This window comes from Sylvia atricapilla, chromosome 6 (assembly GCF_009819655.1).
Source record: "Sylvia atricapilla isolate bSylAtr1 chromosome 6, bSylAtr1.pri, whole genome shotgun sequence".
NCBI classification, from domain to species: domain Eukaryota; kingdom Metazoa; phylum Chordata; class Aves; order Passeriformes; family Sylviidae; genus Sylvia; species Sylvia atricapilla.
This window is the reverse complement of record NC_089145.1, coordinates 5,781,747-5,798,853: the sequence shown is the minus strand read 5'-3', so window position 1 is coordinate 5,798,853 and position 17,107 is coordinate 5,781,747. Positions and strand designations below refer to the sequence as shown.

At 40.4% G+C, this 17,107-nt stretch overlaps 1 protein-coding gene across 3 annotated transcripts in view; it reads right to left on the bottom strand.

Annotated features, from left to right (window-relative positions):
* Positions 1-2,573: 2,573 nt before the first annotated feature.
* The window catches only part of BDNF (brain derived neurotrophic factor), a 38,866-nt gene continuing 24,332 nt past the window's right edge, over positions 2,574-17,107 (bottom strand). For all 3 annotated transcript variants that reach the window (XM_066320523.1, XM_066320522.1, XM_066320521.1), the window contains exon 2: positions 2,574-3,911. In XM_066320523.1, the coding sequence (XP_066176620.1) occupies positions 3,150-3,890 (741 nt within the window). In that variant the 5' untranslated portion in view covers positions 3,891-3,911 and the 3' untranslated portion in view covers positions 2,574-3,149. The remainder of the gene's footprint in view (positions 3,912-17,107) is intronic.

Here is a 17,107-nt window from a genome sequence, read left to right as displayed (position 1 = left end):
ACCATAAAATTATATAAATACAATAAATATTTATGTTACACAAGATGAATAATAGAGAACAAAGCCACAGACATGAACTTACAGTTGCAAGAGTCTTTAACACAGTACTTAGGCCTGCTGACGTGCATGATATACTTCTGTCACAAACAGACCAAAGCAAGAGTTTAATTAAGTGATATCCAGGAAAACCAACACTCCCCTCTCTGTCTCTGTGTTAACAAAAACTGCCCAGCCTGTGACCATGGGTGTATAAGGTCAGGCACGGGAGACTGCAGGTTAATTGCCTGCTTAACCTTATATTGATAAGTATAGAGTTGGCATGTTATGGGAAATATCACTCTGGGTATAGCTACTAGACACAGCTCTTTAGGTTCCCAGCTCCATCCTTTAGTCCCCCCAGCTACATGGGCTGTCTTTTACCCCTCTGAACTTACCATGGTCTAGTTCTGCCACACCTGCACCATCGTTACTGTGCCAGGGTGAGGATTTATGAGTAAAGGATATAGGCAAAGTTAACTCTGGGAAGTAAGAAACTTTACTGGTAGCATGATTTATGCATTAACACTTCTCTTTTGGAAATTCAATTTCTTTGAACTAGTAGTTATTTTATTCCTGTATCTGAATTAGACTACTGTCAGATTCTAGCTATCTTTTTTTTCCCAGTCTAGATGAGTGATTTGTTTGTTATTCACACATCAGCATCATCTTTTCCTAAAAGGCAATCAACCCTCGTTTTGAGAGAAGCCAACATTACACCAGTTCTCTGCTGCAGATTGGAAGTATTGCTGAGAATAACTCCAGAGTGATGCTGGGTTAAATAAATGCAAATTACAATGCACTGACAGGTACTGGCCCCAGGGGAATGAAATGGTCTAGTGGAAGGTGTACTTCCCCATAATATAAATGATCTTTAAAGTCCCCTCCAACATAAAATATTTTTTGATTCTGTGATTTAATTTGCATGAAGAATATCTTAGATGAAGTTTTGAGAGTTTCAATAAGGTTTTGAGTTATTTTGGTTTTTTTTTTTTTTTTTTTTTTTTTTCTCTGCAGGAAATTCCCATCAGCAATCGATGGGGAAGGTTGAAGTCTGAGGTTCAGGTGGATCACACAACCCTCTCTTCTCACTCACAGTCCACTGTGCACATGGCTGATGCAACTGGCACTTGGACAGCCAGTTATCCTCAGGAACTGGATGCCCTTCTACCTGAAGTAGAAGAAATCACTAATGTGAAAGTGTTTGTTAGCTTCTGGCATGGGTTTTTACCTGTGATGATGTAAAATCAGTGTTAAATATGCTCTTCAAAGAGCATTACTGGGGCCAACATATTTCCATAAGCTTTTCCCAGTCAAAGTTTTAATAAACACAGATTCTACAGCATTCAGAAGCAGATTATATTTTGCCATATTGTCCTACTTGTCCAGCTATTTTTTTTAATCTACAGGAATTACAAATATAGCATCAGGCTTCAGTGAGCTTACTAACAAACTATTTTTGTTCTCAGCCCACTGTAGCCAGTGCAAGTGCTATGCACAGCTCTCAGCCTTACAACCCACCTTTTTAGCAATACTTCTGTCGGGGGGGGGGGGGACACAGAGCTAAACATGTCTCTCAGAACCTAAGCAAGTTAAGCCAACTCCTCCAGCTCTTGCTCTTCATTTACTTCAAGAGTGTTTTTTTAGCGCCAATATTTGTTTCATAAAATAAGCCTGACAGCAGAGGTAGAGCCACACAAACATAACGCTGTCTTCTACAAAAAGCAGCGCTCCTTTCTGTCTCATTCCCAAGCTATTTTCCAGGGCTCCTTCAGGCAGAGAGGCCACCAGAGTCTGCCTACCAGCTTTGCAGGCCTGGGGCTGCTGGCATGCTCTGGGAGGGGAAGGGCATCCACGTACATGGCCAAGCTCTCGCTCTCTAACATAATGCACAGGACCACATTCAGTAATGACTGCAATTGGGATAACCTCAGTCAACCCAAATCACTGTTATTTGTTCCCAAACTGGCTGAGCTATAAAGTTCCACAACCAATCTGATGGATTTCCGATCCATCATCATCTTTTCCAGACCCTTTTTCTAGTGACACTCTCACCGTGCTTCACCAAGACATTTAATGCAAGCACAGTCTTTTATTATATGAAAATAATGTCTCTGAACACTATAGAATATTCTCTGTATGACAAGTTCCAGTTCTATGGTAAGTGAAATACTTAAAGATCACAACCAATGTCTTTCCAGAGGGAGAAGGGGGGGGGGGAAATCTCAAACACAAGCAAACATGGTATAAGCAAATGCATGGCTCAAAAGACTGAAAATTGAAAAAGAAAAACAAAACCACAAAAACAACCCAACAACAACAAACTACCCCCCCAACAACCAAAAAAAGCATGTTGCCATACAGTTAAATAAGTGTTGTCTTTAAACCTGAAGTTCAACAATGTGAAGTGGAACATCACCATTCTTTTTCAGTTGCCTCTTTTTATTATTTTTTGTCAGTAGTTGGACTGCTATTGCAAACACCTTCACAACATACAAAAACCAAAATTTTTTTTCTAATCCAGAATAAAGTAATGATTTCTTTTTCAGTCTGATGGGAGTTCAAAAGTAAAAGAGAAACAGTAAAACTATGACAACAGCACCTTGACATTGTTTTAATTTCAACGCTATCAGAAGTTAGAAGCAGTAAACATATATACTAACAGACTAAAGATACTTACTGTCTAAAATGTAAACAGAATGTTTTGGTTCAATTTATTTTTCTGAAAGAGGACAGTTTATCATTAATTCACAATTGAAGCAGCATGCAATTATATTCTTTTTTTTAAAAATTTTTTATATTTTCAATTCTTGGCAACGGCGACAAACCACAATGTTATGGAGGAATGTAATGCAGACTTTTTTGTTTGCTTGGTTTTTTTTTTTTTTAATGTTTTGTTTTCCTTTGTTTGTTTAAACTTGTGCGCAAATGACTATTGTTCCCCTTCAGGTCATGGATATGTTCAATAAATAGATTGTGTAACCACTGTACTGTATAAACTTCAGTCATACATGCAGTCCATAAATTTTTTTTTTTACCGAATAATTTACCCTGTTATGTATATATACAAATAGATAATTTTGTCTCAATATAATCTATACAACATGAATCCACTATCTTCCCCTTTTAATGGTTAATGTACATACACAAGAAGTGTCTATCCTTATAAAGCGCCAGCCAACTCTCTTTTTATTATCCATGGTGAGAGCTCTCACATAAGACTGGGTAGTTCGGCACTGAGAGTTCCAGTGCCTCTTGTCTATGCCTCTGCAGCCCTCCTTTGTGTACCCCTTAGGGTTGCATTTGGTCTCATAGAAGTATTGCTTCAGCTGGCCTTTGGGTACTGGAACTTTTTCCAGGACTGTGACAGTTGCCCCAGACATGTCCACTGCAGTCTTTTTCTCTGCTGCTGTCACCCACTCACTCGTGCTGTCACACACACTCAGTTCCCCACGGCGAGCTGGATCAGAGTGGCGCCGGACTCTCATGGACATGTTTGCAGCATCTAAGTAGTTTTTGTACTCCTCGAGCAGAAAGAGCAGTGGGGGTTCCAAAGGCACTTGACTGCTTAGCATGACTCGGGATGTATACAAGTCTGCATCCTTATTTCCCTCACTGGGCTGGATGTCCTGGTCCTCATCTAGAAGCTCCTCTATGACATGTTCAAAAGTATCTGCCAACGATGTCAGTCCTCTTGAACCAGCACTGGGCCCATTTACGCTCTCGAGAGTCCCGTGGGTCCGAAGACCTGGGTAAGCCAAGCTGCCTTGTCCTCTTAGACTAGCTTCTTTCATTGGGGCAGCTTTCATGCAAGTGAAGTATGAGATAACCATAGTAAAGAAAAGGATGGTCATCACTCTTCTCACTTGGTGGAACTGTTAAAACCAAGAAAAATGAATTAACTTACAAGGTTTGGAGTAATAAAAATTCACCCAAGTTGTCACAACACTATGCATTTTCTACAGAGATGTTCTGCATGCAGTTGCAACTCATTACCAGTAATAAAGCATACTCTTGTAAAACAGTGTTCTTTAATTTAGAGTTTCAGAAAAAGCATATGCTGCAGCACAGGCAACATTGATCCCAGCAATTTGGTTGTTACATGCTAAAATCTCTCTGTAGGAAGTATCAGCTTAGATACTATGCAGGCTCCTTATTTATTGGATTACAATTACACCTATTTCAAGTAACAGCAAAAGCAAAACTGCTGTTTAGCAATGCAACATTTCAGCAATAAAATACAGCTTCACAGCCGTAAAAGGCAAAACTTCCATTTCAAGCACAAATGTAAACATCTGATTTTGAGGATCTCTCTATGGCAGAAAACAGTTCATCATTCTGCCCACAAAAAAAAAAACAACAAACCCAACAACTGAGCAACACCAGGATAAACTGCATTTGTGTTTTGAAAGCAATCTTCAAAACACAGGAAGAGCCAATACAATTCTGAGGTCCCAGCAGGTCAATTTCTCACCTAAATGTAGAAGGTATATACACATAAATATAGAACAAGAAAATGGTCTGGAACAGTACACTAAACCTGAGCTGGACAGATAGCTTGCATCATGTGAACAGCATGGGAAGGGTGTGCTGGATTACAGAGCTGGTAAGAGCTATACTGAGGTGACAGTAGCAAAACCATTGTTCAGTACTTTTCCAGGACCCCACACTACCTGTCCTCAGCTGGCCAAGCATTTATTGACGCCTAGTTACAGCCCAGAGGTCATCATGAAACCCAGCATAACTAGCCCTACTGCCATACTGAAACACAGCAGTTTGCCTCTTCCTGTCAGATTCTGCCCCAAAACCTAGCACATGTTAAGGGTCGTGCTTTAACGTTTATGTATATGCTCACCCCTGTCCTCACTGAGAGAGAAAGGGTAACATTGGAAAGGAGTGCTGGTAAGGAAATTCCTCACCAGGCTTGGCATCAGCACAACTCACTCCTATCAGGACTCCCAACCGCTTGGAGCTCATATGAACTCCTTCCCAAGTCCTTTGTTAAGTTTCCTCAGGGTAGAAATTGTTTCTTCTTCAAGTGCAGATAGATACTTTAAGTCCTGTTACAAGAACCACCCCCAAATCCTGCACTGACAGAGCTATGCCTTCTGTCTGATCCCAAGAACTACTACAACATCTATCATGTTGTAGTAGTTGTTATTCTAGCCAGTTGTTATTCTTTTACCTTCTGATCCCTCTTCTCACCAGTTCTGTTAGCTAGAAAGCAACGGCATTGTTCACATTTTTGAAAAAGCAGCTAATGCATGTTTCAGAGCTTTTGAAGTTCATTTGGGAGTACCTCATATTTGGCAACACTCATTGGAGTAAATGCTATTTCTGTTTGCCAACAGGGTTCTATGTCAAAAGACTTACTTTATCTCCAGCAAATATGCTGTGGGAAACGAGTACTCTTATGACTTAACATGGAAAGGCAATTTATCATAAAACATATTAATAAAATGAACTGTGCACTAGAAAGGCAATGTCCACAACGTAGGTCTTAAAACACTTAATGAAGGCAGGGTGGGAAGTTTCCAGGTTTCTGTCCATACCCCCCTCATCTCCAGGCCCCCACTAAACAAGATTTTGGCCAAGAAGCCTTTCTAACCCCGCACAACTCTTCCTTCATCTCTCCATCTCTCTTTCTATTTAATAGTGTTGGTGTGGCATAGATTTATTAAGATTAAACAAACCTGACATCTGTGACTAACAGGAACATAGTATTTGTTGTAACCATGCAGAACATTAATATTTTATAGTTTTTTTCACGTTGGGATTCTAAAAACATTCTACAGGGAGTGGTCAGATTTCTTCCTCAAATAGGAGGAAAAGAGGCCTTACAGAGGTGACTTACAAAAGAAGGAAAAAGATTGCTAGTCTTCCTTTATTGAGTGAGATACAAGTCTTCTTGAAAATGGGTCGCTCAGCTAACATACAAATGCAGAGCCAGTGGAACAAAAAAATAATATTTATACACTCTCTCTTCAGAGAATTGTTTAATATAAAGCCTAAAACGAAAAGAACCCCAAACACTCACATCACACTTTGTGACCACCAGAGCAATGAACAGAAAACAGATCTGGCTCCTAACCAAGTTTCCTGTTATTTCTAACGAAGCACACAGGCCCCCAAGGGGCCTTCCAGAGCAAAAGAGAGAGGGCACAAGAATCACCAAGACAAGCACAGAACAGGGAGAAGTTTGCACCCATCAGGTAAGCACACCAGCTGGAGTCCATCAGCTGCTTTTCAAGTTAGATAGGAGAACAAAGGAGAGAAGAATCCCTGGACCAGGCCACATTGTTCACTACTGTCACTGGGCTGTTTATCTCGCACATATATGGAAACAGGGTAGCAACTTCATTCACACAGATGCTCTTCTTAAAAGGAGGACAATGGAGGACAGCGGTGCTGACTGACTTTAATAAGGCTTCAGCTGGTGGGTCACCAGATCTAACAGTACTTTATGTATCACATTAAATTTTCCCTTATCAATTAGGCCTTCCATTTAGCAAGAAAACTGCTGTCAGGTTTGATCAATTTGCATCCCATGTGATCAGACAACCACCACTATTACCTGGGATAGCAAGAAATTGTGTACAACTGGACTCCAAAAACCAGCAATTTTTAGACAGGCATTACCCACATAACGTACTGATGATACACAAGACATATTTGCTTAAAAGCGAATCCTCTTCCTCCCATGTAAAACTGTAGAAAAGCATGTCAAAGTAAGCTTTAGCAGCACAGATATAAGGAATATTGCCAGCAAGCAACCACAAATCAAACATCTACTTCCCTGCAAATGAGTCCCAGACTAAGTTGAACTCCAGAAGCAGGATGTAAAAAGATTCTTCTCTCTATCTTGACAGTGACTTGAGCACTATACCAAGTCCTTATCTTTGGCAGCAAAATTATATCAAGTGATTTAATAAAAGTGTGTAATATTTTATCACCTGGGAAATACCTTCATTTTAGAGACCATAGCAATTTGTATTAGCAGTTGCTAAAAATCAGCTAGCTTAACATGCTTTGGCAGAGTAAGATATTTCACTTCATGGGTAGAATCCCACAACCTTTCAGCTATTGTTGAACTGACACATGAATGCATGTGTGTTGGTTTTACCTGGCTTGATTTTTTGTTGAGGAGGGAGGATGCCAGCCATGGAAGGGAATTTTTTTGTGTGTGTGTGCGGGAAGCTGCTAGAAGTTTCTTCCATGCCTGGCAAAGCCAGTCACAGGCTGGCTCTGAAAACAGACATGCTGCTAAGCCAACTGAAGTAGTTTGCTGGTAATTGTGGACTCGATATCTTCTGAGCCTGAGAAGAGCTAGTTCATCTCAAGGGAAACTTTTCAACAGCTTTCTTTTGCTTAAAACAACTTTGTGTAAACAATATTCTTTTCCCATAACAACAGGTGCTGTTTGCTATTTCTGTCACTGAGCCAATGGGAGAGGTGTCAGCCCTATGGACCAATAATGTGGTTTTTAGCACAGCGTGTTATAAAAGGGCTGAATGAATTGTAAATAAAGTCTTGTGATTTCTACTGGCTCCTGACTGGAGTCAAGCACCTTTATTTCATGTCCCATTGTGACAATTAACCTTTCAGCACTGTTACTCCATTAAAACTGTTTCAACTGATAAGAGCTTGAGAACAAATGAACCTACAGACACACCAATTCTCTCCTCCCGAGTCAGAGAAAAGGAAAAGGTGAAGATACTAAGGTCAGTGAAAGGAGGAAGGGGGAGGAGGAGGTACTCTGAGCATCAGAGCTGAGATTCTTCTGCAAGCTATGGTAAGGACTATGATATAAGTTTCCCTGTAAGTAATGAAGTGCATGGAGGGCTGCAGAGGTCAACTCGCAGCCTGTGTGGATGCTGAAAAGCTGTAATCTGGTGGTAAACTCAGAGAGAAAGAAGGTAGAGAAAGAGAACCCTTGCTTCCAATCTAGAACAACACATCCCTAAAAAAACTACACCCCATGAACTAAAATGGCCCACACCATGTAGCTCGGGAAGACTATTTTGCCAGTGGGACTCATGTTACAGCAGGTCAGGTGGGACTGCTACTCATGAAAATTAGAAACATGTTGGAAAAGTTCACAGAGAACTGCCCCCCCTGGGAGGCACCCCACTACATCGCATAAAAGACTCCTCTCCCTAAGTGAACTGCAGAAAGATTTTTAGAAGTGATAAACTGACTAAAACCCCCATATTTTGTCTCCCTGCACTGCTGGTGGGAAAGAAACAAGGGCGGGGAGAAGAAAGGTGTTCTAAAGGTTTATTTTAGTTCTCATTATACTCTTTCAATTCTGTTAATAATTTTCTAATAGCTTTTAAGTTTTGGGCCTATTTTGCTCTTAGTGTTTCTTCCCAATCCTTATCTCAACTCATGAGCCGCTTTGGGTTTTCTTTCGCCCTCCTCTGCTCAACTATAGCAGAGGAGAATGGATGAAGAGTTTTTTTCATGAATGCCTGGCATTTAGCATCAAACACAACAGCATGGTTCATCTCTTTCTTAATGAGGCAGGACTAATATCCCAATGTAGCAGCAATAAGGTCATTTGGAATACTTTGGATGGTAGTTTCCAGTCCTTTTCCTCTCTGTTCTTCAACCACCAAACCTTCATTATATTGCAAAGATTACAGATACTGCATTTCCTGTTATAGTAAGTGTCTTGTAAACCCCAAACATTAACACATTGTGTACATCCTTCTGATTATGAGCCAGTCAGTGTGCCACCCTGTGTGGAAGGGGAGCTGGACTGGGAATGTGGGAGAAAACTATTTTCCTATTTTCCCAGCCTCCTACTACCGAGCAAGATACTGATCCTTTCTGTGCTGGGCATATCCACCACTGCGAGGCCTTGCATGGAGATGCCCCAGCATTCTGTGTACATCCATGCCTGACACTATGCTGGTAGACTGAGCAACTATCTCCCATGGAGGCTCACCAGTGCTGAGGTTTTCTTAACTGGAGCAACCTGGCTGCTAATACATTTTCTGAGGGCATCAATACAGCTGAATGCCAGACAGTATAGCCATGATTACTTGTAGTAAGATGGGCACGCAGAAACATACAATAAAAAAAATCATTGATGTTACAACACCAGTCTGTACTACTACAACACACTCATTTGCCCTCCCTTCTCAGGTGTGGGAGGTTCAGGTCTCTACTCCACACCTTCTAGGAACAAGTAAAGGCTGCAACCCTTTTGCACTCCTGTTCAGGCACATGTCTGAGCATAAGAGATTGAAGACCTCTCTAGGAGAAGGAGTCTTGGTCTAATTGTTGTCCCATACACTGCAGACCCACTAACTTGTACAACATAGATAAACACTAGCCTCCCTGAGAGCAACCCTTAAACTACTCCCTCAGGACATGAGAGACATCTATCAGAAATCACATTTGAGACCAGCTTTGTGAACACCAGCCATTCTCATAGCCACAAGAATGTCCTTTCTGCTTTCATGCAGCAGTGAAACTGTAGCAATGAAAAGAGGTCACCCACCGGACTGGATCTCAGGAAGATGCAACCTACTTCATACTCCAATAAAGTCCACACAATTACAGTTAGAGTAAGGACAGGTAATTGTGGCAGTCATCTCCACTAATGGGAAGCAGGTTCATTAAATGAAGGTCATGCCAATTATCTACAGCTACTTTACATATGCAGACAATTACCTTGCTGTACTATTAATTTCAGTATTTGTATTTAATGAAGATTCACCAGTTAATTGTTTTATTTCATTATTTTAATTATTTTAAGAAGAATTCCAGTAGTTTGACAGGTTATATTTCCCAGCAGAGAGACCTAAGAAATAGCTGTAACATGTACTTGCTTTTCTGCATCCCGATATCTGCCATGTGAGTCGAAATAACTTCCAGTAGTGAATAGATTCATGCTTTAATCTCCAGAAAGGAGTGTGTGGAGGAAGATAAAATTAGCAGCAAGTGACATTCATTTTGTGCCTTGCCATTTTCTAAGATCTTTACACAAAAGTTCGATTTACTAAATCCTACTGAATGCCACAGGCATGAGTTTTTGCTTTATGCATCATTACCAGAGTGTGTGAACAGATATCAAAATGGGATGCATGTCAGCACATGATTTGCAAAGACTAAATGTACTGAGAACAAATAGTATTAACATTTATCACATGCATAACTGGATGTCTGACACACTCTACTTATCCTTGAGGCTATTTATGCAGCAAACTATATAATTGCATTTCATTACTGCAAATAAAGCACCCACCCCCCAACACATATACATGCACACCCATATCCAATTTATATCCTTTTAAGTTGGTGCTTCGTGTCAGGAAAAATAAATCTGTTTTATTTTTATTCTCATGTTGGTTTTTCCCTGAGGTAATAAAATCTACTTAATCTTATTGCCAGAGATAGCAGAGACTACGAAGTATTTTGAAGTCCAAGATAAACAGCAAGCAAATTTGCAAGTAGTGTGAACTTTAACTACAACTTTTAGGATGAGAAATTTGCTTTTATTTTATGTTGCTAAATATTGTCTGTGGTACAGCTTCCAAGGGCAAAGAAACTCAACAATGTCTGTATTGACTCTGGAAAAACATGCATCTGTCTAAAGCACTACAAGGCATTTTTTGCAAGGTTCCAAGATTTTATTGGACTCTCTCCTCAGTACATACAGAAATCACAGCTTTTGACAACCAGAGGTGAGAAAGAACCCAAAGAAAATAATGGCAAAATAACAGTGCCATGACATCACAGTCCTGATCTTTCACAGAGCCATGTATCAGTTTCCTACAAACTTTGCTTGTATCTTTCTAGACACTCAAACAGCTCACTTCAAAGCTCTGAGTGAGAATTCAGTTGCTTTAATGAGTGCAGAGCAGATTCATTGCAAACACGCTTAATTATAATTAAATTAGCTAAGTGCAGGACTACAAGGTGTTCCCAGCAGGATCTCTGTTGGACAGATCTCAGACCCAGTCTGCCCAAACCAGTAAACAGGAAGGATGAGTTTTGACAGTATGTACAAGTGAAGAAATAGCAGATCAGATTCACAGATGGTATCACAAGTTTTAAGAGAGACAACATCTTTAGAAGAGATGTGCACTTTTTTATACTTTGATAATGGGAACTGATTATTGAGCCAGCGACACGCCTACTGCCTTTCCAGCTGTTGGTACAGCATGCCACACTTAGGGCATTCAAACTGCACAGGAAGTTGTGATTCCAACTGTACACAAAGAAACTTAGCTCCCAAAGGAGCCTCTGTGTGTGCCACTATTCATATCAAACACAACACATTTTACCACAACATTTTTTGCCAAAATTTCATGTTGAAATCCCAATGAATGTCCTCCACAAATAAAAGCACTACCAACAGGTTTATTTCTGCTTTTCAGATTATCATGGGTAGAGTAACATGCCACACTTCTATTATTATGTCAGAAATACTGTACAGTAGGGAGGATACTTCTAAGACCAAAACTTGTGCATCAGCAAATTCCAATTTCAAAACTGACTTCAGAAAATTGCATTTATCTTTTTAGCGTATACACCAAGCTATGTTCATGCCAATACTGTGGTCATTCAGAAGTAACATTAAAGCAATCTCTGCGAAAGGAAGGTTCACCTATAGAATAGGATACATACTCCCTCCCCAACATGAAACCAATCCATTAAGTAATTACTCCATGCCAAGATATTCTCTGGTTCCTCCATGGGGGCAGATAATTACAGTTCTCTGAAATCATTTGCTTCAATAGCTGCTAGAGCTTTATAAAATGCTAATTCAACCTGTGTTCAAAAGAACATTAAGGCAGAACCTCAGACATTTGAGCAGCATCTGTAGATTGTCTTCTGTTTCACTATAGTTCTCTGGTATGAAACACTGCACTGAATTATCACAAGACGAAGCTATTCTGCCAAGTACACACATGTAGCTCACACAGAAGTCAAGGATAATTGGCACTCAAAAGCAGGAACACAACGGATCACGCTGCGTGCAATCTAGCAGGAGCTGGATCCCTTGAACAGTGACATGTGTCCAGCAGCCCTGGAACAACCCTGAAGTTCCAGCTGAGGCTGGATCTCACAGAGTGCCTATAGACTGTTGAACAGCATGCAAAGCATCCCACACACGCATCAGTTCTGCTGCAAGTGGCAGCTTCCTAGGACCTAGAGAATGTTATGCACCCAACAGGAACAAAAGCGAAGATTTGCCAAGGAAAAAAAATGGTTAAAAAGCATAATTGGCTGTCCTAGGGTGACTTTATGATGCTTTTGGATTATGATCCCAATTGTCTGTTCTGTTTGCACTCTATATTGAGTTCTGTACATTTAAAGCTGGTTCTGAGGGTGAAGCAGGGAGGAGAAGCGACAAGTTGTTTTGAGAAAACTGTCTGACTCGTACACATTCCTCTCCTCAACTGTGTTCGTCTGAAGCACAGACCAGCAGCAGGACTGTGCAGAGATCTCCTTTGCTTTTAATTAGCCATGGCTAGCTGAAACAGAGAAGGTCCCTGGACAGGTTTTTTTTTTCTTTTTCTTGAGACAGTTTAAACCTGCTCTGGACTGAAATGCCCAGAAGAGCACCAGGAGCTGGCACCTGCAGCCCACCGGGGCCTGGACCTTGGCATTCTGTCAGTACCAGAGGAGCTGATAAGAGACCAAGCAAGCTGAGCTTCAATTCACAGCAAGGTCTTTCTGAATTTGCTATGCCCTTTCAGAACAATGAAAAGGTTTTATTGTTTCATATTGTTCATTCTTTTATGCTTGTGGACACTTTGTTAAATAAATATTTTTTTTCCACTTTTCTCCAAGGAAGTTCTTTCATGGACCAGTTGGGCAAGGGGCCATCTGGGTTTGCTTCCCAGAGGGGCCCTATTCGGGGGTTTTGTCCCAGATTTGCCCTAAACTAGGACATTATCAGATGGTGCAGCTATCAGTGGTTTGGGCAGGGAGTGCTGTCACTACGGTGAGGGCAGGAGAGCAAAGGCTGTACCTGCTAGTTGCAAGACTCTTACCTTTGCTGAGACCCTGACTATGTGTGGCATTGCTGTAAGAGAATACCTTACTTTTAGCCACAGCCCCTATGCAGCTGGATCAGTATGTTGTGATGTGCATGAACCAGAAAGCCGAGCTTATTGTGAAAGCCCTGACAGGTATTAACAGTGCTCCTGCATTTGCTAGTGGTGTCATCTTTTGGCTGTCTGCCCTTGTGTGTGGCTTTTTCTTGACATGTGCTCAGTCCAGCTGTCAGCACAGCATCCCCATGGAAGTAATTTCCATACACAGGGCAAGGAATAAAAGCTTACACGGAGGTACCAGTGCAGTTTCTGGGAGTATTCAAGTCCAAAGTTACATGAGAGCAGAACCAGAGCAGAAGAAGAAATCTGTACGTTTGCAAAGTCACCTCAATCAATGTTAACAGAATAATGAGGACTTATATAATGATATAAGGATATGCTCATTGGGAATTTAATCCACTTCACTGGACAGCCAGCCCTGCTGTGTATCTTGCTGTGACAACAGCTTTATCTTTGGAGATAACACTACTGGAAAATTCTGTCAGTATGTTAACATAACTGTATTGAAAACACTTGGGCAAGAAGTGCTCTTTCACCAACGATATTTTACAATCACAATGTAGCTTGCCACACATTTCAAAGCATTATAATTTTCAGCTTTTTTTTTGTCCCCCACTTTCTAAGTAGTTTCATTTGGAAACAAGACTTTTACACTTGCTATGGCTGTTACTCTATCCCTAATCTATTTTAAAAAGCTGGGCTGTAACTTCAACCAGATTCAACAGAGGGATACACAGGGTCACGTTGTACAACCAACATGCTAGCACCTGAGACAGACCCAAATAAGCTCTTCTCCTCATCCATCCTTAGGCAAACACCAGTGTATAGGCTTATGGACTTACAATGTATATTCCCTTTCATTTCACAAGCTTCACAGAGGGAAAGGGTTTGGAATCACTAGAAGGGGTGAGGAGGCACATCTGGCAAAGATGCAAGGGTTTGAAAACAAGCTTCATTAATTGTACTGCTCCAGGTACAAACATTTAACGGAACACATAGAAAAAAAAGCCCCTGCAGTCTTACAGGAAAAATTAATTTATCCAACTCCTGCCTTCTCCCAGTTGTATAATGCTGTAATTTCTTTCACCAAGGAGTGTTACGCTGTGATTTCTATGAATTACATGGACATTGGGACCTTCTCTTCCCTAATTAAAAATGAAGTTACATGGTTCTTGACTTTTCATACTTGCCACTAGATATAACAGATTGTGGCATCATGGGGAATCATTACCACAAAAATTACTGAAGTTCCTTGAAGTGGTAAGTTCCACTGGACCTTATTCTGGTGGACACATTCCCTGCCTGGTATAAATCCACAGTGTTCCATTCATAGATTTGTATCAGTTGCAAAGGTGACCCAGTATTTATGTGGTCAGAAAATCAGATGGGGTCGCAACCTAAATTATAGCTAATAGCTGTATCAGAACAAAATGTGACCGGTTTCAGCAAAATAGCTTCCTCAGGACTCCTGAGGGATACATGCATATTTGGTAATACAGTTTAAAGAGAAAGGAAAAAACCCTTTCTAGGTGTGCAGGCTAGCTCTCCTGTTTCCTCACTGATATAAGCACATAAATAGCCTAGACATGTCTATAAAGAGAAGTATGCAAAATCCAGCCCAACACCACCTAATGTTCCTCGCTTGGGTGTCCTGTTTCATGCACAACCCCCCACTGAAGAAAGTGGCTTTGCTGCCAGCAAAGCACTGTTCTCACTGTAAGAGCCCTTAAGCTCCAAAGGGTAGGTTTGTATATGAGATTTCAGTCATTAAATAAACACGTCTCTTGAAAAACTTCAATACCTGTCCCTTCATGTAAGCAGATCCCACTATGCTGCAGGGAAGGACAGCTTCTCTTCTAATAGCTGGGGGTGGGGGAGGAAAGAGAAAGTTAAAGCAAGAAACATTAAATTACAAAATTAGTCTTGGAAACAGCTAAGTATTCTCCCTCTCCCAAATATCTCCATAACATAATAGACTAACTATAGAAGTCATCATCCTATTCAAAAGTGTCATACCAGAGATTACTAGTAGTTATAGAGGAAAAGAGGTTGCAAAAGCTAAGAAATCTGGTACTTAAGCTGTTGTGACTCTCCAATTGTACATTTTTTGGAGAACATGCTATCAAAGTCCTCAAAGTGCTTTGCAAACAATGAATCACAACATACTTAGGTGATAAGGAACCACATCAAAAACTGTGTTTTCCCTCTAGGTAGCCTAAAGTCAACAGTATTTTAAACATTTTATCCCAGATTGCACAGCATGTTACTGCTGAACTAGAGGAGAACAAGGGTGTTCAAAATCCCTCAGTTCAGCCTTTACCCCGTGTTCCATACACATATTTTGCTAATCCTTCCACAGCAATTTATGTCTAACACAGAAGGATGCTGATTAAAACCTTAGGGGTATGACTTTGAATATATATGCTAGCTCACTTCCATCTGTGTCATTACTAGTTCCTGACTGTAGGTTAACTATAGGGCACATTGTCACAAGCCTGAGGTGGGGTGGTAGAAACTCCTGCTATTGCCATATGGCTTTTTATTCCTTCTTTAATTTTTCAGCTTTTAGCCTCGTGCTTCCAACTTGTGGCCTCAACCACTACATAACAAAGAGCAACAAGGAAAACAAAACTAGTGTTAAAATACAAACATTCTTCACAATTAAAACCTATAAGTTTGATTTGAAATGCAACACAAGTTCCCGTCTCATCCAGACCAGAGACTGCTTTTACCTGCAGCAAACTTGCTATGAAATTTGGGAAAGACCTATTCCCATAAAGAAGTATTATTGCACAAGCAGGTGTTTACCAGCCTTACAAACACAAACCAGGCAGCTTTCCAGGTACCAAGGGTCATCCTTAATCTGGATAAAGTGGAAAAGAGCAAGGCTATGCCCACTTGTAATACGGGTAGCAGCACCATCGCCATCAAACCAATAAAATGAAACAAGATGACTGAAGTTCCAAGCATCTTTTTTTCCAATGCACATCCACAGATCCAGCTTTATGTTAAAAATACCACTGGCTCAATACTGTCCTTAAAAAAAACTACAGGTCATGTTCTGATGTACGCTTGAACATGACAAATTACAAGATATGCAGAGTATCAGCAGTTCCCCTGCAGCCATTTTCTAGTGAGCACAATTTGAATACTAAAAGGTCTGGTGGTGCTTTGAAACTGAAGACTTGCTCCAAAGTGTTTAATTTAAAGCAGACATGGAAGTTATTTATTTTGTTTTCTAGGTCTCACTGCATACCTGTCCTTCCATTAGTTAAAGGCAGGAGAAATTATTTATAGTATTTCCAAGCAAAAGAGTCTAAGTTTCATGAGTTACAGGAATCAGAGCAAGTTAAAAAATATACAATCATTTCCACGTTGAACAAAATTGAATAAGAACTAGGTGATATGACTTCATGCTTGAAGTTTATGGACTTCAAGATGTTGCCTACAGGTTTGTCACTCTCAAAGGTGGACTTCTTATTCTTTTGTAACAACCTTGTTCATTGGTGACATTCCCCGTACTTTTGCAGTTGCAATGGCAATAAAGTTTTGCACAGGGGACAGTAGAAATTTATCATTAGTGCAAAATCAAGAGAGAAAAGGACTTAAATGAGTCTTTCAAGGAAGGCAGTTTTATTCCTTGTTTTAAATTCATGTGCCAATGCCTTTAAGGGGAAAACTAATTTTTAGACATCTCTTGCTAATCAAAAAATCTGTATGTCTGTGACAAGATGTAAAGAAGCACCTGCATCTTTGCACCATTTCATTGGCATCAATTTGCCAACACCACATCAGTCGATACTCTGCTGCTGTAATGACACAAAGTATCCTTCCTTGCCTCCCCATAAAATAAAAAACAATCCTTCACCAGTCTACAAGACATAAGCTGACAACAAAAAAAAATCATGACATTGACATAAATGGTAGTGTTTAGATCTGGAAAAGCGAAAATGCAGAACTTCAGATGTGTTTATTTCTACTTTGGGTTCAACCCA